A 23,070-nucleotide genomic window follows, 5' to 3' on the forward strand; every position below is an offset into this window, starting at 1 on the left:
GGCTGGAGCAGAGAGATGGAGCCAGAAGGGGCCTAGGAAGATTCTCTCAGAGCCAGCAGAGCCTCGGCTGCTTCCAGTTTTCGCTGCCACTCTGAGGAGGCAGAAACCGAGGCCTGGTTGGAAGCTTCGGGAGCCTGAAAACAAAGGATGTCAGAGAATGGGAGCTGGGAACCCACACTCCCTCCATGCCCCTTCAGTCCCCAGCTACCCTGAGGCCTTCTGCTCTTCTCCTGACTAAGCTTGGCCCCTGCCAGGGTTCTGGAGCCCACAATCTTCCCAGAATCTGTGGCTGCAGTAGAAGGGGGTTAAGGGTGGCGTGGGGCTGGAGGATCAGAGTTGAGTGTCTAGGGACAAGGAAAGGAGAGACCAGGGGATTTATCCCTTTGGCAGGCACGTACTACTAGTGGGGAGGGGGCCAAGATTTTACAATATCTGCATGTGGGAATCTGAATGGCCATTAGGTGTTGTGGCTTAGACAAGTCGCTTCCCCTGCCTGGCCTGTCTTCTTTTCCATTTTTTCTTTCTCCTGTATCTTTCCAGGGACACTAATTCCTCTCAGCTTTTTTAAAACTCCTGGAGCAACAGTAAAGTTTACGGGAAATCAGAGGTGTCTGCATTTTAATCTGCAAGGCACCTGGAGAGACGTGATTACTGTTCCTGTCCGGGGACTGGTTCTTGCCCTTATATTCCCCAATCCCCAAGGGGCTTGAAGGGCCAGCTTGACTCCTCTCCAGGACACTTTCTCTGATGGTTATTAGACTCTGGCCTGGGCAAGATGGTGTCCCTCACCATCACGGCTCCCCTTCTCAGCAGAAGCTTCTATTCCATCTATTTGTTTCATGTGGAATAACAGCCTCCAGTTGTCAAAGGCCTGCGATGTGGCAGGCCTTGTGCTGGTCCTCTTTTCAATGCTATGTTGTTGCTGTTGTTCAGTTGCTAAATCATGTCTGACTCTTTGTGACCCCACGGACTGCAGCATGGCAGGCTTCCCTGTCCTTCACTATCTCGCCGAGTTTGCTCAAGCTTATGTCCACTGAGTCGGTGATGCCATCCAACCATCTCATCCTCTGTCACCCCCTTCTCCTGCCCTCAATCTTTCCCAGCATCAGGGTCTTTCCCAATGACTCGGCAGTTCTCTATAGGTGTAGAACACTGTCCCCTCTCAGCACACTGGTAGGAAATAGAGGCTCGGATATGTAAAGTCTCTTGTCCAAAGTCTCGCAAATTGGGAAAGGCAAAGCTGGGAGAGCCCTGTCGTTGCCCCTAAGTCTGAGATGCCTGCTCCTCCTCCCCTTCCTCTACCTCGCCCCCCACCCCCAGTTGCCCTGTACTGCCTCCATCTCCTCCTTCTAGCTCCAGAGCCTTAAGCAGAAGGTTTGGACACTCAGTAACACAATATACAAGTAGCCCCGTGGTCTTTCTCACTCTACTCACCTGCTGGGCAGGGCAGGGGATCTGTGTGACTTCCTCAAAAGAGAAATTGTTAGTTGCTTCTTCAAGGGTGCTGGAGTCCAGGACAGAGACAAAGAGTCCAAGACTTGACCGAGCAGCAGAGCGCCTTGGAAGATTGTCTGCGGGAACAGAGAGCACAGGTTGCAGTCAGGAACCAAGCCGGCCATGGAGAGGAGATGTGGGCATATTTTGGGACGAGGATAGGAGCCCAGAATGCCAGAGCTGAGAAGACTAACAAGACCACCTAGTCCTCGTCTTCGTTTTGGGACTGAGGACTATGAGACCCGTAGAGAAGTAGTGTTCCCTCAGGGTCATATGGCAAGTTGTAGTAGGGTTAGAGATGGTACCCAGGTCTTCAGGACACAGGAAGGGCTCTGAGCAGTGGCTGAGGTCAGAGCTTCCCACACTGGCCCCGGACTCCTCCTCGGGGATTGCACAGGGGTGAGCCTCGAGCTGAGGCGTGATGTTCTCCTTCCCAACTGTGAGACGCTGGGGACGGCTTAGGTGAGCCTTACCCTCTGATCCCATCCCACTCTACCTCACCCCCAACCTGTCCCACTCTAGGCCCTTTTTGATTTCCCAGATCTCTCCTTCCCACCAACACTTGGTAGATAATACTGATGGCATTTTTATAGTTGGGGAAGCTAAGGCCTGAAGAGTAACTTTCCCAAGGAGTAAAGCCACACAGAAACTGGGTGATACGCCTGGTGACAGAACTACGCATGCTCCCTACACCCGAAACTCCAACTGCCTCCCTGGCCAGAGACACTCACTGGGGACTCTTGCTCGAGTGCCCAACTTCTTGGCACGGCTGTGAGCTCTGGGAGAGGTAGTCCCGCTGCTCCGTATCCGTCCTCGAGTCGGGCGCCTCCTTACGTATGGCCCCTGCTCCATCTTCAAGTCACGTTCAGCAGGCAAGATGCTGTAGTGTTCCCTAAAGTGGGAGGATTGCGGGTCTAAGGTCAGTCACCTTTAGAGGAGGCCTACTCCCCTCCCCTTGTCAGATGCCATACTCACGAGAAGGGAACACACTTGTCACACTTGCAGGCCTGGAAGAGGCAGCGGTGCTCCTCGTCCTTGATTTGGTCAGTGATGCCGTGGTTGTGGCAGCGGGCACAGCGACCTATAGATCTTCTGGGGCCAAGTTCAATCCCACATGGGGCTCTGGTCTCAAGTCCAGTGGTGGAGTCGGGGAGGTAGCAGGGCATAGCAGGCATTTCATTGGGATCCATGGTTCTAGGGCAAGGAGTGGGGGTCAGGGTGGCCACATGATCCCCTACCCTCTACGTACTTCCTCTGCCCCTGGAAAACCCCATCTGAGGTGGCTGGATTCTTCTCCATCCAGCTCACTGCTGAAATGAGATTGCACCCTCCCTTCTTGCTCATGTAGCCTCCTTCCCAGGAAGCCCCACTCACATATAGGCCAGTTCCAAGAAACTCTGGGCATGGGTCCTGTATACTTCCAATCCAATTATTACTGCCCCTGCTCACCTTCAGTTCGCACGGACCCCTGACCCCGTCAGGCATACACATGCACTCTCGTGCCTCCTTCAACAAATACTACTTCCCTGTCTCATGTTTATCATCCTGCACTCTGCTATGCCCAACTACTATTCCTGGCATCCCTTTCCACAATTGTCTTCCTCACCTCCTGCATTCATCCACTCCCTACTCATGATTCTTATGTCCTGCACTCAATTCTATTTTATTGGTCTCATGTATGCCCTACATTCAATTTTCCTTTCATCTTCCATTCCAATTTTTTCTTGTACTCTATCAAAATCTTAATTACTTTCTTGCTCCCTCTCTAAAGTGACACCCTGAAATCATATCATATCATGAAATCTTATACTTCTGCTGCATCTCAAGCCCTTCTGTCAATGATTACTTTCATTCCTCCCCTCATCGACGTACCAAGTAGATGTTTGCTGAGTCCCCTGTTGAACGCCAGACCCTGATCTAGTCAACAGCCAACTCCTCCCTGCACTAATTGTTCTCTTGCAGCAGCACACCCTCTCTGCTTTCATGCAAACCCATCCATTCCCTCCACAGCCTCCCAACAATCTTCCCTGCTCCTCTCCAGCAACGTCAACAGTTATGCTTGAGCACAGCATCCCCTCCTCCCAAACCCAGAGTTCGCCACCTCCCTCCGCTCGGGTTACCCAACCGTTCCCTGTCACCCCCACCTCAGAATCATGAGGTGGGCGGCGGTGGGGGTGGGGGGACATAAGCCCTGCCCCAGCGGCCAGAGGCCAGGGGTCAGGCGTCTGGAGCAAGCGATCATCTCACGGGACTTCAGCCAAGGAAGGGTGGGGGTGTGGGGTGTGGAGTGGGGGGAGGGGTGGGGCGGGGTGGGATACAGGTACCCTGCGGAGGTGGAGGAGAGAAGAGGGATTGGGGATCCAGAGTGGGAGGGAGGGAGGAAGGAAGAGGTGCGGAGAATGAGGGTCCTATTCCTGATGCCAGTCTATGGTTACCTCAGCCTCCAGCAGGTCAGGATCAATCTACTGGGACGGGAGGCCGGAAGGAAGACCCAGCTCTCAGTCCCTTTCCCGCCCTTCCTTCGAAAGACAAATGAGCTTCCAGCTCTGCTTTTCACCTCCCACCGCTGTGGTCAGTGACCAATGAGCTTCAGGTTCGTCTGAAGGTCACGACTAAAGCCCCGCCCGCTCTCTTCACCTCCCTCACACTTTTCCGCCTGCTGGGTGGCTTTACCCGGCCTGCCATTCGACTCCAGAAATGAAGTGGAGCTTTGTGCTCCCCAAACCTTGTTTCCCAGACTCTTTGCTTTCTGAATGTGAAATACTGTGTGCTAAGTTGCTTCAGTCGTGTCTGCCTCTTTTGCGAGCCTATGGACTATAGCCCGCCAGGCTCCTCTGTCCATGACGTTCTCCAGGCGAGAATACTGGAGTGGGTTGCCATTTCCTTCTCCATGGGATCTTCCCGATCCAGGGATCCAACCTATGTCTCTTAAGTCTCCTGCGTTGACAGGAGGATTCTTTGCCACTAGCGCCACCTGGGAAGCCCCGTGAAATACTGTATATGCAAGCATTTTAAACAGGCATCCTTGGTATTCTGTAAATTACTTGTACAAAGTTTGGCCTGTGTTTTTAAGATCCCTCCGTATTCCTATGTCGGGGATTCTCAATTCGAAATCCGATATCGCAGCCCCAGGGAACAATTGGCAGTGTGTGGAGTCATTCTGGTCTTCATTCGTGTCTCTGAGTTCCCTGTTCTGTTCCACAGATAAGTCGATCTATTCCTGGGCCAGTACTATGCTCTCTTCCTTTTTGTCTGTTAGTAGGACATCTTGATCTCTGGTGGGACAAGTCCTCACACCTTATTCATCATTTCCAGGCATATCTTTGCTATTCTTTGCCTTTTGTCCTTCCTAAACTCAAAAATGTAAATGTCAGGATCAGCATGTCATGTTCCCTGAAAACTCATCTGCGGTAGATTTGGATTACATTTTCATTGAATCTGTGGATCAGTCAAGGGACAATTGACTATCTTTATGATATTCAGCCTTCCTAGTCACCAACATGGAATGGCTCTCTATTTTTGTAGGTCTTCTTTAACGTTGGAATCCTTCAGCTTAGTGTTTTATCTTTTTTACCTTCAGATTTTGTACATCCTTTTTGTATTTATCCCAAGATACTCCCTGGTGGCTCAGACAGTAAAGAATCTGCCTGCAATGCAGGAGACCCGGGTTCAGTCCCTGGGTCGGGAAGATCTCCTGGAGAAGGAAATGGCAAACCACTCCTGTATTCTTGCCTGGAGAATCCCAAGGACAGAGAAGCCTGGTGGGCTACAGTCCATGGGGTCGCAAAGAGTCAGACATGATCTGAGCGACTTGCACTTTCAAGATTCTCTGGAATCTCGTTGCTCTGGTGCTTGATATCGGTTCAAAATGACATTTTCTATCTCTATCTAATTTATAGAAATCCATTTGACTTAAAAAATATATATATTGATCTCAAAGTCAGCCACCATGCTAAACTCTGTGACAGTTTATCATGTGTCTAGAGGTGGTCTGCAGTTTTCTGTGAATCTGTGAGTAACAGAAGTAAGATAATCAGTTTACAAGTTCCTTACTGGCTGGCTAGGACATCCACTACAAGGTCAAATGGAGATGGCAAAACTGGGCATCTTTGGGTTGTTCCTAATATTAAACAGAATGTTGCCAACATGTCCATATTAAAATGGGCTTTCTGTGTTTGTTTCATTGTTTGCTTTCTTTCTTTCATTCTCTTTCTCCTTTTACTGTCTTTCCTCCCTTCCTCTTTAATTTTTTCCTTCTCACTTTTGTTTCTTTTTTCTTCCTCTCTCTCTCTCCCTCCTCTTTCTTTTTCTTTCCTTCTTTCCCTTTATCAGATTAAGGAGCATCCCTTATATTTCTAGTTTAATAAGTTTGTCTTAAAAATCATGAATAGACAATTGGATTTTAATTGGGGGGCCTCTATTGAAATGATCAGGACTCTATTCATTCGGACCTGTTAATATAATGAGGGTTATTTATAAGATTGCTTTCAAATTTTTTAGTGAAGTGTATCTTATAATCAAAAAAGAATCAAAGTCATGTGTGTGCATCTTAGTGAGTTTTCAAACATTAAACATATGCATTCAGTTAGCACCTGGAGCAAGCAGCAGAATATATTAGCAACACCCAAGCCTCTCTCGTGCCCCCTCCCACCAGATTCGCTCTCCTAGGATAGACGTAGCTATACATCACAGTGTATCATCTTTTGCGTACACTGGTGGGCTCCCTTTGCTAAAGTTTTGCCTGGAATTTGCCTGTCTTCTGTTCATGAGCAAGATTGACTTGATGTTTCTCTCCTCAGAGCATAATTGCTGGTTCCAGGGTCAAGGTTTTCTAGTCTCATAGACTACTAAGTGGAGCAACTTAGTTGCCCTCTTTGCTATCCTCTGGCAGTGTTCACGTAAGATTAGTATTATCTGTCTTGAAACTTTTCATTAAAACTTGACCACTAAACTAGGTTGACCACTAAGCTCGGAGGCCTGTTTTATTTACTTTAAAAAAATTTTACTGTGATGGGGAGAGGGGAGGAAAGGGTAGATGTATGGAAAGAGTAACATGAAACTTACATTACCATATATAAAATAGATAGCCAGCGAGAATTTGCGGTATGGCTCAGGACAGTCAAACAGGGGCTCTGTATCAGCCTAGAGGGGTGGGGTGGGGAGGGAGATGGGAGGGAGTTTCAAAAGGGAAGGGATATATGTATACCTATGGCTGATTCATGTTGAGGTTTGACAGAAAACAGCAAAATTCTGTAAAGCAAATATCCCTCAGTAAAAAATAAGTTAATTAAAAAAATTATACTGTGGATTATTTCAAACCCTTGCAAATAGAGCTTGTATACAGATTTTCAGTCTCCAAGTTCATGGCAGTAGGGCTGTGGTCCTGAAATGTGAGCTTGCGGCAGAATCACACAGAGAGCTTGTTAAAGCACAGATTGCTGAGCTCCACATCTATAGTCTCAGATTAAAAGTTCTGGAGTGAGACCCAGAGTGTCCTTTTCTGACAAGTTCCCTGGTGATGCAGATGCTGTTGGAAGGGAACCACACTCTGAGAACCATTGTACACGAGAGAAGAGTGAAGGAAGCTCCGATTATCCCATCACCCAACTGCCACCAGCAACAACTTATAGCCAAACCCGATTCGCACATATCTTCTCCCCTACCCCTCTCCCAGACTATTTTCAAGAAAACATCAGAAATTTTCTTATTTTATTGGAAAATATTTCAATGCATAACTCTAAAACACGAGTGATCCATTTTCCTCAGCTTTTTATTTTGAAAATGCATAAAGAGTAAGCATTCTTTTACCTAGATTCCTACTATCCCATCGCTTTCTCGCTCTCTTTTTCTTCTTCTTTTTTGCTTCACCACGTAACGGTTCCAAACACTTCATCCAATTACTTCAGAATCTGTCTCCTAAGAACTAGGATACTCTCCCGTCTGACCACAGTACTGTTATCATGTCGAAGAATTTAACAATGAGGTGATAGTGTTATCTAAGTCCATATAGAGGCCATAGTCAAATTTCCCCAATTGTCCCAATAATATCCTTTTGAGGATCCACAGTTCAATCAAGTATCACACACTGCATTCAGTTGTCATGTCTCTTTAGTATCCTGCAGTCCCAAGCAGTCCCTCAACTTAAATCTTCCACGGCAATGACAGTTTCGCGTCATGGAGCCTGGGCTCGTTTGCTTGTCAAGTGTCCACAGTATGCGTTTGCCTGATATTTTCCTCTTGTTTAGGTTTATGTCTTCAGATTTAATATTCTTGGCAAGGATATTAACTAGGTCGTGAGCCTCACATCTGTAGGCCCCCAAGTTCAGTTTGTCTAGCTGTCATTGCTACAGTTGGCATTACTGAGTCTGATCACTTATTTAAGGTGTTGTTGTAGAGATCGTTTCATGGTAAAGGTACCTTTTTGATTTTATAAGCAGTCTGTGGCATGATATTCTGATCCCATGTGGGTAGTCTGTTCTCCAAAAACGTCCTCACCTCTCGGCCTTAGCTTTTATTCAGGGCTCTGGGTCTGGTTTGATTATTGCTTTGGTGGTTGGAAACATGGCGATTCTCTATTTCTGTTGTCTAGAAATTCCTTTCAATTTTTAATTAGCGGGCATTTTGCTGTAAAGTTGAGCACCTCAGCCTCCCAACCCCTTCCATTGTTGTTGTTGCTGCGGCTGCTGTGTTTGCAACAACAAGTAAAGAGGAAAAGCTATCTATTTGCTGTGTTCAAAGAAATATGAAGAAAACAAAGTGAGCAGTATGAAGAGAAATGTAAGCAAATATAAGACGAATTCAAAAAGAATTTCCTCTAACAGTCCAAAGAGAATGACAAAATCTGTTGCCTGAAATCAGAAGTAACTGTTCAGCATTAACTAGAAACAGTTTTTAACAATTATTAAGAGAACCTGGGTTATAAATTTGGCCAGTTATAAAGTAGCTTGGATCTTGGGCACACGCTCACACATATGCACTCACTCTCTCTCTCTCTCACACAGACATTTTAAATGGAGATATAGTAAAAAAAATAAATAAATGAATGAATGAATACGGAAATAGGGCTTCCCCAATGGCTCAGCAGGTAAACAATCCACCTGCAATGCAGGAGACCCTGGAGACACGAGTTCGATCCCTGGGTTGGGAAGACCCCGTGGAGAAGGAAAAATTTCAAACAGCTTACTTTTCAAATACCTTCTCCTCATGAGTCATGCTGCATGAAATCTTGGCCGCTTAATATTTTAGGTACATTTTTTTTTCTCCAAGGACTTTGCAATCTGCAAAGATATGATTATAGCCTAAAATTTTTTGAACTTGTAGAGTAGATATCAGGGAATCATTTCTATCACTTAGAAAAGAATTTGAGCTAATTGCAAAAAAATGTTACCCCAGAATAGTTTCTGTATGAAGGACATCAATCCAGCTGTTACGTTGGAAATTTACTTTACAGTATTGTGACGGGTTTTGTCATACATCAATATGAATCAGCCATAAGTGTGTCCCCTCCATCCTGAACACCCTTCCCACCTCTGTCCCCCAACACAATCTCCCCCCCGCCACCTCATCCCTCTAGGTTGTCACAGAACAGTGGCTTTGGGTGCCCTGCTTCATGCATCAAACTTGCACTGGTTTATCTATTTTACACATGGTTTCTAAAGTAGAGTATTTCACGAACATAGTCACTGAAGTCATTCAGTAAATGCAGTGAATCACTGTGGGTTTATTTTGTCAGACTCGCTGGAGGTTGGTAAGTTTTATTGATCTTTTCAAAGAACGAGATTTTTGTTTCATTGATTTTCTCTGTTGTTTTACTGTTTCCAGTTTCATTGATTACTGGGGTCATCTTCTGTATCCCCTTCCTTCTGTTTGCTTTGCATTGATTTTGCTTCTTCTTCTAGTTTCCTGAGGTGAGAACTTAGATTATTGACTTGGTGCATTTCCCTTTCCATAATGTAAGCCTTTACTGATGTAAATTTCCCTTCCAGCAACGCTTTAGCTTCATCCCACAAATTTGGGTATGGTTTGTAATCATCTCCATTCAGTTCAAGCCATTTCTTAATGTGCTGGAAAACTTTAGCCCGCAGATTGAGCGGCCTCCTTACTACTGAGTGGTGGTGAAAGTACTGAAATCATCCCAGCAGGGATGGGGAGGACGGCTATCTTACTGCCTAGTGGAGGCATAATTCCAGAATCTCCATGCGTTTGATTTCCATGGATGTGGTGAAGAGGGGAAGGTGGCTCCTGTTTCCGCCAGTAAAACGTGGAATTCTAGCTTCCCTGCTAGATCTTCTTGGCTTGGCGTGGGGGAGGGGCGGGGGAGAGGGGCGGCGAGGGGCAGGCAGGCCACAATCCTTTTTTTTTTTTTTTTTTCTTTCCATATTGCTTGGCTGGAGTAGAGCATTCATGCACAAAACCTTTTCTATCTTGTCATTCTTGATCCTTACATTAGAGAGCGCAGACTTTTCTTTCTGTTTCAGCTGGGTTTCATTGCTGCGGCTGCTGTAGTTGTCACTGTTGTTTTGTATCCACCTTTCGGCATTTCTCTCAGTAGCTGGCTTCTTCAGCTCCAAGCCTGGGATATATGATGCAGAAAGAAAACCCAGGGAACTCACCACCGTGTCCTTTCTCTGGTTCTGAGATCCTTAGTTGATCCACCTTCTCCTCCCCACATTGTACTTGGTGGGAAGAAGAGGAAACGTTCATCCACTCTGTCTTCCCAGAAGCAGACTTGTCCATATGAACTTAATCATAAATTCTGACTTTTAGCTCATGTTCAAGTTTAAAATTCAATTTAAATTCAATTTCAGTTAATTAATTTTAGTCCAACTTAAAATAACAGTGTTTAAATTTAAAATTAAATATAGTTTTTGAGTTTAGCATACCTATCTTTGATTAAAAATTATCAATGCAAGAAACAAGCAGTTCTATCTGATAACCCATTTGAAAATACGGACACACACACACACACACACACACACACACACACACACACAATCCATGTGGCTTGAAAAGATAGAAAATAACATTCAGAATATTCCCAGATAAATCAGGAATAATTAAAAAAGTTTCATCATAGGTAAAACCCAACTCTTGGGTTAGAATGATACTTTCATGGGGAAAGTTTTCAGTCCCTAATTTTGGGTATTTTTCCAAATGTCTACGGTATATCTACTTTGTTGAGTTAATATTCAGAAACATATTATTCATCTTTAAAATAAAAATGATTGTTTCTAAGTCACTTCAGTCGCGTCTGACTCTTTGTGACCCTATAGACTTGTGGCTCACCAGGCTCCTTTGTCCATGGGATTCTCCAGACAAGAATACTGCAGTGGGTTGCCACACCCTCCCACAGCAGATCTTCTCCACCTGGGGATTGAACCCATGTCTCTTATGCGTCCTGCATTGGCAGGCAGGTTCCTTACCACTAACACCACCTGGGAAGCCCAGCTATTCCCGTAAAGGTTGCTAACGTGACAATCAAGAAATCCAGTAAATGTGGCAAATTGGTCACTCGGTAAACTCACTAATTTTAGTGAAAGTCGTGTCCGACTCTTTGCGACCCCACGGACTATGGGGAAAGTTTTCAGTCCCTTGAGAATTCAGACTATGGAATTCTCTAGGCCCGAATACTGGAGTGAGTAGCCTTTCCCTTCTCCAGGGGATCTTCCCAGCCCAGGGATCGAACCCAGGTCTCCCGCATTGCGGGCAGATTCTTTACCAGCTGAGCCACAAGGGAAGTGCAAGAATGTTGGAGTGGGTAACCTAGCCCTTCTCTCAAGGATCTTCCCGACCCAGGACTCAAACCAGGGTCTCCCACACTGCAGGCGGATACTTTACCAACTGCGCTATACTAGGGGCTTTAGTGGAGAAGCCCCCTCTCCACTAATTTTAGGAGAGATGCAAATTTTGTGGTCACCACCATCACAAAGCATAACAGGGAAAGTCCTAAACAAAGGGATTCTCTCTCTCTCTCTCTCTCTGTCTCTCTCTCTCTCTCTCCAGGCCACTGTTCATCTGTAAAAACACATGGCGGGAGGAGCTCATGGTTGGCCAAACGAGACAAATGGATTCTGAACCTCTTAAGGTGGGTCACTCTTACAGATTTTGTGTGTTCATGGCATTTCAGAGGTTGATCAGTGGTAATTAAAGCTCACATTTGTGGGAGGAGGGGGCATTAGCTAATTGCTATTTAGTGTAGATAGTAAACTAAATGCTTTACAAACTTTGCCACGTTTAATCCCTGCAACCCCCCTGTTATTATTCTCAGTTTGGCCAGTTGGGACTCTGAGGCTGAGAGAGACTAAGTACTTTGCCCAAAGCTAAGAAGTGGCAGGGCCAAGTTTTCAATTAAAAATTGTCTCTCTTAAATATTATATTTTCATTGTGGCGGGCGGGGGGCGGGGGGGGGGCGTGCTCTTTCCAGACATATTTATCAAAGGCACCAGGATATCTTCAGAAATCAAGCCCTGAACAAACTGGCTGTGAATAAATTAGCAGGCACCTCCCATGGTTCAAAGGGTTTTACAGACACACATGTTGCATGTAAACTGGGGTTTTTGACTGCCATTGAGGATCTTTGATTGATGACCACGTCAGATATGCAGAGACTGATTCAAAAGGAGAAGGATGGAGCTATATTTTCATACCATGGTGTGAAGAGAGTGGTCTCTTGGGTCCTTCCTACTTTTCACCCAAAACTCTGATCGATAACCAAAAGGGCAGTGGGCTGCATCAATATAAAAACAAGCCATTTCAGTGGAAAATACTAACTTGATGCTATGGAATTATGAAAACCAAGACTGGTTGTTCAAATGAATCTCTGTTTCTAACTCTTCATATGGCTAATAGCGGCAGTCACTCCCCTCCCCATCTGCACTCTTATTCCCTTGAAGCTCTCAGCTTCCTGTAGTGACTAGAGGTGAAATTAACAGTGACCAAAGATATTAGTCAGGCTTGCTGTCAAATATCTAGGTGAAAGCCTGGTTATAGTTAAGGCATGTTGGCCAAAAATAATCCCCGTTCAACTGAACTAGGATATAATTTGGTGCTCAGACATAGGCTTGGCAATCATTATGCTTCAAATGTTCCATTTAAATGGAATCTATTTGAGAGTGACAGCTTTGAAATCAAAGATGGTGTCTTATACATCTTTGCTTTGACCTTCTGTTGTGGAGCCTTTCACATGGTTGGTGACCCGAAAAGTTATTTCTTGAGAGACATGTAAGTACAAGCAGTGTACTGCACAGCAGCAAACATGCTGATAGGCAAGCACAGTGAAAGAGTGTACAGGAAGTCAACCAAAATGTCAGAAGGACTGCTGACGATTCTCTCCTCTCTTAAAGCCATGAGAAAACTGGAAAAGAGGTTCAGAATCAATGTTGGCAGAACTCTAAAAATTCACCAAAAGTATGCAACAACCTCAGGTGTTTATTCTAGAAAAACAGCCTAAGCTCAGTAGGAAGAGTGAACTAGGTGGCATTTGAAGTAGTCCCATTCTCATGCCACTCTATCCAACCCTGAGGTAGCTTTGAATGCTGAAAGTGAAAGTCGCCCAGTCACGTCCGACTCTTTGCGACCCTGTGGACTCTATAGCCCATGGAATTCTCCAGGCCAGAATACTGGAGTGGGTAGCCTTTCCCTTCTCCAGGGAATCTTCCCGACCCAGGGATCGAACCCAGGTCTCCTGCATTGCAGGCGGATTCTTTACCAGCTGAGCCACAAGGGAAGCTCAGCTTGGAATGCTAACAGCCTGCAATCATGGTGAAAACCGGCAGCCTGACAGCCACCAGAGGGAGCAGAGATGGGACAGGCCTCCTGCAGAGACTTGTTCCCGGATAACGTTCCCAGGTCACTATTTGTCCTGTCTGGTAGTTCCCTAGAAGACCCCACTTGGGTGGCTTTCTCCGACTCAGAGCTTACCCAGTTTGAAATCCTTTTCCCCTCATGGCATTTGTCAAGAACACCTAGAGGCACAAACCGAATCCAACAATATATTAAAGGGATCATACTTAGTAATACTTAGAAAATACTTAGTGGTCTACAGAAAACAAAATCATCTCTCAGATCTGATATGCAATTTAACCTGGTTACAGGACAGAAGCTCAATGGGAAAAAAAGTCCTCTCAATTTCAGCATCAGTTCAGTTCAGTCGCTCAGTGGTGTCCGACTCTTTGCGACCCCATGAATCGCAGCCTGCCAGGCCTCCCTGTTCATCACCATCTCCCGGAGTTCACTCAGACTCACGTCCATCGAGTCCGTGATGCCATCCAGCCATCTCATCCTCGGTCGTCTCCTTCTCCTCCTGCCCCCAATCCCTCCCAGCATCAGAGTCTTTTCCAATGAGTCAACTCTTCACATGAGGTGGCCAAAGTACTGGAGTTTCAGCTTTAGCATCACTCCTTCCAAAGAAATCCCAGGGTTGATCTCCTTCAGAATGGACTGGTTGGATCTCCTTGCAGTCCAAGGGACTCTCAAGAGTCTTCTCCAACACCACACTTCAAAAGCATCAATTCTTCGGCGCTCAGCCTTCTTCACAGTCCAACTCTCACATCCATACATGACCACAGGAAAAGCCATAGCCTTGACTAGACAGACCTTAGTCGGCAAAGTCATGTCTCTGCTTTTTAATGTGCTGTCTAGGTTGGTCATAACTTTTCTTCCAAGGAGTAAGCGTCTTTTAATTTCGTGGCTGCAGTCACCATCTGCAGTGATTTTGGAGCCCCCCATAATAAAGTCTGACACTGTTTCCACTGTTTCCCCATCTATTTCCCATGACGTGGTGGGACTGGATGCCACGATCTTCGTTTTCTGAATGTCTAGCTTTAGGCCAACATTTTTGCTCTCCTCTTTCACTTTCATCAAGAGGCTTTTTAGCTCCTCTTCACTTTCTGCCATAAGGGTGGTGTCATCTGCATATCTGAGGTGATTGATATTTCTCCCGGCAATCTTGATTCCAGCTTGTGTTTCTCCCAGCCCAGCGTTTCTCATGATGTACTCTGCATAGAAGTTAAATAAGCAGGGTGACAATATACAGCCTTGATGTACTCCTTTTCCTATTTGGAACCAGTCTGTTGTTCCATGTCCAGTTCTAACTGTTGCTTCCTCACCTGCATACAGATTTCTCAAGAGGCGGGTCAGGTGGTCTGGTATTCCCATCTCTTTCAGAATTTTCCACAGTTTATTGGGATCCACACAGTCAAAGGCTTTGGCACAGTCAATAAAGCAGAAATAGATGTTTTTCTGGAACTCTCTTGCTTTTTCCATGATCCAGCGGATGTTGGCAATTTGATCTCTGGTTCCTCTGCCTTTTCTAAAACCAGCTTGAACGTCAGGGAGTTCGGGCGGCTGCGAGAGCCGGCTCACTATTTCAGCATACCAGGAACAAATGATTGGAGATGGAAGAAAATTAAATATCCCTTACAATAGCACTAAAATAAATGAAATGCCAATTAAGAAGCTTAATGTAGTATGTGCAAGACTCGTATACAGGTACCTATTAAATATTGCTGAGGAAAGTGAAAGAAGATGCAAATTAAATGGAAATATACTGTGTTTGTGGATCAGAAGACTCCAGAAGGTTTAAGATGTCAAGTCTTTAGTAATTCATTTATCGATTTGCCATAATCATAATTAGAATGAAAAGTTATTTCTAAAACTTATATGGAAATGCAGAGGAGAGAGAATAGCCAAAGCCATTTGGAAAAGGACAAAGATGGAGGACTTACGGTACCAAATTCCCTGACTTAATGTGAACCTGTAGTAGTCGTGACAGTGTGGTATTACCGTAAAACTAGATGTATGAATCAGTGGATAAAATAGAAAGTGCAGAAACAGATGTACACAAAAATATGGTCCGTTGATTTGTGACCAAAGGTGCTAAGATAATTAACTTAACTGATAATAACTCTGTTAACTAATAGAGCTGGAGAAAGGGAATCTCTGTATGGAAACCGCCAATAAACGTCAATACCTCACACTGCATGCAAAAAACCCTCAAAATAAATAATAGAGCTAAGTGTAAGTTGTAAAGCTACAAGACAATAATGGGAGAAAACCTTTGTGCCATGAGGTTAGGCAAAGATATCTTAGGTAGAACATTCATTCCAAAACTGAATCGTAAAGGATAAATAATCAACGGATCATCATGAAAGTTAACAATACTCAAAATCTTTTGCTTCTCAAAAGCCAAAAGCCAAAAGCTCTGTATCTCTGTGTGGCACCACTTTTTACCCCTATTCTTAAGCCACATGACTGACCTTCTACTGAAACTCTAGAAGAGCAACCTGAGTCTACTTCTGTTCAGTTGCAAAATCTGCACTTTATTGTCTCGGGCGACTGCTTGCAAAGCTCTCCCCTTTCTCTATTTCCTTGCCAACTTCTTTCTTCACTCATTTCAGGCATGCCTTCTCTGGGCAATCTCTAAGACTCCATTCCAGCTCTCAAGGCTGGTGGCTGCCCCTCCTCCATCTTCTCATAGCCATCTCCCTCTATTGTTATCATCCTGGGTTTTCTGCCTTTTTGCCTTCTTCTTCTTCTTCTTCTTCTTTTTTTTTTTTTTTTTTTTGGCTTCTCTCCCACTGAATGACTTGAAGCAGTAACAGAACCTCATCCATTTCTGTCACCTCAGACCATGACCTGTGGTAGGCTCCTGGAGACAATCAATCAGTCCTATATCCTCACATGTATATAAAAGATGTCTTCCTAAGCAACACCATTGTTTCAAAAACCAGATAAAGACTCTTAGGCCACCTATATCCTCTTTTCCTTCTAGTTACTGTTTGTAGGGGGCTCCCTTGAAGTCGGTGGAGCAGAGCCTCATAGTTCTAGGTGATAAACAGGGGCCACAACTAGGCAGCTTCTCTTAAAATCCAAGTGTCAACGATAGAATCTCATATAACATAGGACTAGGTAACAAGGAGCTCTCACCTCAGTTGTTCTGCTTTCAGCTTAGTCCAGGCCAGGCCCTTCCCCTTCCCCTCTGTCCCTCACATTTTCTAAGACCTGCCCCCACCCACCAGGCCCCAAATCACCTGTCCACCACCCACCAGAAGCTGACTGTCTCACAGACATGGCATCTCATATAACCCGCCCCGACCCCCGCCACCCGAGAGGAAAAACTCTGCTCTTGATTTGGGCGGTGGATGCCATCAACAAGTTTACCTTCCTTTCTTTGATAACCCATTTGGACCCATATAGCTCCCTGGAGCTTTCAGGTACACAACCCTATGAATCTAAATGTGGGGAGGGTCCACACACACACCCCCGTCTATCACATCCCCACCAAATGACAACTCACCATCTGCTTTTTTTCTTCAGCAATCAGAAACCTGGCTTGAGCTTGCTGGGAGGTTCAGTGGAAAGGAGAAAAAGAGAGACAGAGAGAAGGGAAGGGTGGGAGTAAGACACACAACAACAGAAGGGATGTCACATACCAGAAATGTATCCACTGCTTCTTGAGCACATTGCACTGGGTTGCAGGAGGGAGGAAAGACAGGGCGGGGCCAGAGGGGCTGGAAGGATGTGGAGGAGCCAGCTCCTCAGCCTCTTAGCACACAGCAGAGTCAAGAGCTTAGCTGGTCTCTTCAAAGAAGTCCCGTTGGTCACCACACACACATCACACCTTCCTAGAAGCAGGCTCTTCATTCCCTTCCTTCCACCTCCTGGTCTGGCAAGTCTGCTTTCCCTCTGGTGTCATGGAATGTCAGCCCCTGGGGCTGGGATGTGGTCTGTAGAGGCCACTGTTGTATCCCCAGCATCTGGAACAGTGTTGCAGTGTACATGCTACTTGTGGAATGAGGTAATGAATATCAGGGAAGGCAGGGAGATTAGGATGAGGCCGTTCCCTCTCACCCTCTCTGTCTCTCTGTCACTTTTCCTACAGAACACGAAGAGCCAGCTTAAAGACACTGAGGAATTTGTGGTTTTGTCTGACACCATGTAGAACCCATCCAGTGGCACAAGCTTGCTCAGGGAGCCTGCTGGTCCTCAAGGGTGTTGGAGGAGCCAGTTCCAGAGAGCCCTGGCCTGTTTCACCAAGTCCTTCAGGTGAGAGGCTCAGAGCCAGCCTCTGCCTCTCTCGCTGCTCATAGCCAAGCCAACATGCTGCCCCTTCCTGCCTGGCCCAGAGAGCCCCCAGGCCAGGCCTGCCTTCCCCCAGGGTTCCCAGGGGTTCAACTGTCACTCTGCCTTCCTTTGCAGTGGAGGATGTCAGACACTGGGAAGCTGAGACCTCAGGACCCACAGACACAGACCCGTGAACGGTGACCAAGCTCCCTCCGCTGCCACCTATCCCTACTTTCCCCAGTTTCTCGATCACTGGGCCTGACATTAATACTGGCACACTGGACTGTTTTCACTTCACCTTTACGACTATGAAGCTTTCAACACTGGCTCCAGCCTCAGGTGCATTGGGGGTTGTCAGTGGTGGTGGTGGGGTGGTGAAGGGTGGGAGATGGCATTTCGCTTAGCCCTTTAAGGCTGTACTAGCTCCTTCTTGGGGCAGTGCCACTGATTCCTCGGTCATGGTTGCAATAGACTTCAGCCAATAAAGAGTGAATTTTCCACAGCAGAGAGCTCTGACCGTCATGGGGAAGGACTAAGCCAGGAATAAGAAAGGAATAACATCTCTCTTCTCTTGACACCACAGGGAGTCTTCATGTCTGAGAACAACTGCACAGTGGTTATATGGAAGGGGATGGGGGAGGTACTGGTGAGAAAAATCTCTAGATCCAAAGAAAAACTCTTAGCCCCACATACATAGAGTCAACTCCCAAGCACACACACTCCACCACAAGACAGCCCCTTCAACAGGCAACTTCGTCCCTATCTGCAGATTATTCATTTTCATATGATGAGGGTTTTTTTTCTTCCTTCCTAAGGTGACCTTGATATGTATTGCAACATAATATCAGTAAGGCAAGTCTGTCCCAGGGACATATTTGTCCCTTTTAACCCAACAACACAGAGAAGCAATGGCACCCACTCCAGTACTCTTGCCTGGAAAATCCATGGACAGAGGAGCCTGGTGGGCTGCAGTCCATGGGGTCGCGAAGAGTCGGGCACGACTGAGTGACTTCACTTTCACTTTTCACTTTCATGCTTTGGAGAAGGAAATGGCAACCCACTCCAGTGTTCTTGCCTGGAGAATCCCAGGGGTGGGGAAGTCTGGTGGGCTGCCATCTATGGGGTCGCACAGAGTCGGACATGACTGAAGCGACTTAGCAGCAGCAGCAGCAGCAACTCAACAACATATGAAGGCCCTGTTAGGTGTTGCAACACCAAAAATCACCAGGCAGCAGATAAACATATAGGACGAGCTCTTCAATATCAAAGAGGATAACTGGCACAAGCCAAATATTCTTTTCTCTTAACTCACGTAGTCCCCTATTCAAGGCCAGGAGTGGGGAGAAAAGTGCTTGAACAGCACCTGCTATGTGAAGTAATTGTCCTTTAGTTATTTAGAGGCCCAATGCCTTTGAGCACGAATGAATCCCAGGTGGTATAAGGCTCTGGTAGGAAACAACATTTGGGAGTCTGATAGATAGCTGCTGTACAGCCCTTTTCCTACATCCCTGGGGGGCAGCAAAGATGGAACCCACAGGTATAGAAGCATAGTGTGATTGGTTGGCTTTAGGTCTGGTAGCTCAGCAGCTATTCCTGGTGGCCTAGGATCCACCCCTTTCCCCACCTGGCTCTGTTCTCCTGGGCTGGGCCCTAACTCATGGGGGTGCTCAGTTCCCTATCACTGCTTCTCCCAAAGGAGCTGAGATCTCATATCCTGAGGCTCTATCCTGTCCAAAAGACGTGAGAAGCTCCGACTCCCAGGGTCTGGGGAGCCTGCTGGGCTTTTGCTCCTTTGTAGCTGCTGTTACTTCTCACGTCAGTCACTGGATACCACTGAGGCTTACAGTGTGTGTCTGTGTCCGTGTCCGTGTGTGTGTGTGTGTGTGTGTGTGTGTGTTTAAGCTGTGAATATTTGTGGAAACAAGGAATTATATGGTGAAATCTGGTGGATAAACATGGGGCAGGGCTCGGAAGCCCCACTTGAAACCCAAGCAACAGAGATGAGATTTTATATAGCGGGACGTGGCACCAAGGAGTCCTCACCTCTCTTCCTCACCCTTGGCACAACCCCACCCTGGCTGGGTTTCTCAAATCTGACCCGAACATTTTCCAAGCCCTCTAGGCCCAGAGCCATCTGCCGACTCCTGGCCAGACACCGACTGACACCCATATGCAACACTATATACATCATCTCCTGAAAGGAACACCTCTGCTGTTGATTTTACCTCAGGCTGCCATCACCCCTCTCAGCCCCTCTTGGCTTTGATGCACCATGTGGCCCTACCTGCCTCCCACTTTGTACAGGCCTTTGGATTCTGCAGCCTCACAGCAGGAGATCGTTTCCTCTGCTGGCCCCAGACTCACAGGCTGTTGCCCCATATGCCTCCCCATTAGCATCCCTGTTCTCCCTACCTGGGAGGACCATAATCTCTCTTGCCAGTCCTTGGGCAAGTCCTTCCTCTCGTTTGCGCTTGGCACTTAAAGAAATGTTTGCCTGGGTTTTCACTAAGTCGTGTTCTCCTAGCTGTGTGCATCCTTAAGGCTTCTGGTCCGTCCTTCTCTGTTTGTGGAGGGCTCAGAATCAACTGGAAAGCATCAAATACAACTCTTCCTCCTGTCAGCCATGACTAGGAATGAGTGAACTTGTGCATCTCAAGAGGGGCCCTGTTACCCCTTGAACAGTCAGATGAACCATCAGAACACACAGGACAACTGCGTGGAGGAAGTGGACAGACAGGTCAGCATTAGGGAGAGGTGTGGGTCATCAGTTTTCCATCTTTGTTTCTGAACCATGACTGAGCTCAAGTTCTGAGCTCTCCTCCTTTGCATTCATCCCTCTGAGCCCCAAATGCATCATGACACAGTCCCTGAACCCTAGGGATAGCTCAGGTAGGTGAAGAAAGTGGGCGGTTCCTCAAGAGACAGTGTGGGCTCAGCGGGACCGCCTGGCTCTTATGGTGAACAGATGACCATTGGAGCCTATGAGTGAGCACGAGATTAAGCATGGTTTATTTGAGTTTTTTCTTTTTCTTCCTTTTTCTACCCAGCCACCCTCTTTCCCTCTGGTGCTATACCCCAGTGGATCCTAGTCAACCTTAGGAAGGGGGCAACATTCTTCTTCAGTTCTGCCAAGCATTACACAGCCTGCTGCGTTACAGGGGCTTCCTAGGTATTCAGTTTATTCTCCGGTCTTCCAAAACAAGGGGAGTTGTGTGAACTGCATTCTGAGATCACATCACCAGCAAGGGGCAGAGTCAGAATTCTGTCCCTGGCTGATCTGGGGCAAAGGCCCTTCCGTTACAGCAATGCAGTCTAGGTGCCACTGTCCCCAGCTAGGAGCCCTGGGTTGCCAGTCTGCTCTGTATCACGGTTCATTCTCTCGGGGACAGCGATTCTGTACTTGCAGTCCTACACCCAACAGAGCTAAAACACCAGACGGTCAGCACTCCTAGGTGACTGGATCACCTGGAGACAGTTGCCACTACTCAAGGTCCAATCTCATACCATACCACACCACATCACACCACACTGGGGGATTATTTATGTTAATAGAATGATGGTGGTAATCCAATGGAAAAAGAAACAACATCTGCTGTACCCTTTACCTGTTGCTCCCTGAGGCAGTTCCACAGACCTCTGAGGCACACCTCAGAGTGCTCTGAAAACCACAGATCTCATGCAAAATTTGCAGTCTAATGGTGGGCCTTTCAAGCACAGAATAATAAGAGGGTGGACCTCTTTGAGGTCCCCATCAAAGCATATTAGTCTTCCATTTTCTTACAGTATGGGGAAAGCTGCATCTCACTGAGACCCCCCAGTGTGCGGTCCTCAGTTTCCCAAGGCAGGGAGTTCAATCATTCAATGGAGAGCACGCTCTTTTTCTGTTTTTAAATTAATTAATTTACTTTAATTGGAGGATACTTACTTCAGAATATTGTCATGGTCTTTTGCCATACATCAACATGAACTGGCCACAGGTGTACATGTCTCCCCTCCATCCTGAAGCCCCCTCCCACCTCCCTGAGAGCACACTCTTGAGGACCACAACCACAAAAGGCTGGCCCATCCTCCCTGCGCCAAGCATAAAGAGGGACTCTCTTTTTCCGTGACTCCGGTGTGAGGAAATGTACTGACATCCTGCCACTGGGGGCCAAGGTGGGACTTACTTATATCCACAACCCTACCAGTCGATTTTGTTCTTCACTGCCCATCCTCAGACACTCCTGGTCTCAACCACAGACAAAAGCCAGGCAGACAGAGAAACTGCCCCTACTCACTTGTTGGTTTTTAAGTGTGTGCTGAAAGTAGTGGACAAGGGAGTGGAGGGAAGTGACATGATTTGAGATATGTTTTACACAGGACAGGTAGTCTTAGGTGGACCAGAGTGGAGGGACAAAGAGGGGCCAGGGCTGATACCCAGGTCTCCAGCTTGAGTGACCTGTGGCCTGGGGTTGCCATTCACCAAAGCGAGGGATCTCAAGTGAGAGGCTGAAGACATCAGGTCTAGACTTAGACTCTTACTAAAATTCAAGAGCTGAAGGGATGGTGGAAAGCTACCTTAAATACGCTTGCAATGACAGAGGAGATCAACTAAATTCCATGCCACTTGGGAGTGGATACATATGCTGCTTCACTCCTTTATTTTTCTACATACATGATAATGCACATAATAAGCGTGTTATGTTTTGGTGTATGGTGTGAAGGTGGGGTTCAAACTCAGCGGTAACACTACCAGGCATAGGATCACCAGTGGGCATTTAATAATGAAGACTTGCAGCAGTTACCATCCATTGCAATGGACTAAAAGCAGCTCCATTTCTTCTGCCATTGACTGAACTCGGGTGGACGCGTACCACTCTCGGTGCTTTCTAATATCTCCCAGTGCTGTTGGATTTACCTCGTCAGTATCCACAACATTCCTGGAGGGTTGAGAGGGACTTTGGGTGGGGGCGGGGAAGGATGAGTCCAGGGACTTACTGGAACAACAGCTTCTGTCTCACAGAGAGGCTGTGAGGATTCAGTGGGATGCCCTTTCCACAGAGCAGTAGGTGTTGAACCAGGCCCGGGGCCCACAGAGCAGTTTCTTTGGGGTCAGGCACTTTGGGCAGGCTTTGGATCTCATTCGTACCCCCATTCCCCGCCCCCAACCTGTCCCAGAAGCCATCTGCGTGAAAATCACGACTACACGCAACAGCCGAGAGCTTGCAATGAGGAAAGCTATGGGCTGCCGAAACGACTGCTGCAGACATAACACATCTCCTTCCCTTTTAACCCAGCTAAGGTCAAAGATCTCCCCCCAACCCAACTCTGTGAAATGAGGGCCAGAACTATCACTTTGGTTTTAGGGAAGTGACCAGGAGAGAATCAGTTACTTAGCCAAAGGCACAGTCAGGGATGGGTCTGGTCCTGGCCCCCATATCTCCTTCTGTTCAGCGGACCTGTTATCATGTCCCATTCTTCTGAGATACCTTGTCTCGGAGGTTAAAAAGCAGGCATGCTCCTCTACGGGTCAAA

General features: G+C 46.7%; 1 protein-coding gene across 1 annotated transcript; it reads right to left on the reverse strand.

Moving 5' to 3' along the window:
* Positions 1–32: 32 nt before the first annotated feature.
* Positions 33–2,684, reverse strand: LOC138929944 (doublesex- and mab-3-related transcription factor C2-like). Its single transcript, XM_070289604.1, has 4 exons — positions 2,470–2,684; positions 2,226–2,386; positions 1,435–1,571; positions 33–134 (listed from the first exon to the last, which is right to left on the reverse strand). Exons 1-4 carry the CDS (start codon positions 2,682–2,684, stop codon positions 33–35), a joined length of 615 nt encoding a protein of 204 aa, XP_070145705.1.
* Positions 2,685–23,070: the final 20,386 nt, after the last annotated feature.

The sequence above is a fragment of the Ovis canadensis genome, chromosome X (assembly GCF_042477335.2).
Source record: "Ovis canadensis isolate MfBH-ARS-UI-01 breed Bighorn chromosome X, ARS-UI_OviCan_v2, whole genome shotgun sequence".
Classification (NCBI taxonomy): Eukaryota; Metazoa; Chordata; class Mammalia; order Artiodactyla; family Bovidae; genus Ovis; species Ovis canadensis.

Bases quoted from the DNA above. Each gene is read 5' to 3' on its own strand.
- LOC138929944 (XM_070289604.1), bottom strand. From the start codon at position 2,684: ATGGATCCCAATGAAATGCCTGCTATGCCCTGCTACCTCCCCGACTCC. The intron at 2,387-2,469 runs GTGAGTATGGCA...CTCCCACTTTAG, and splicing joins GACAAGTGTGTTCCCTTCTC to GGAACACTACAGCATCTTGC. The intron at 135-1,434 runs GTGAGTAGAGTG...CTTTGTTTTCAG, and splicing joins TCCCCTGCCCTGCCCAGCAG to GCTCCCGAAGCTTCCAACCA.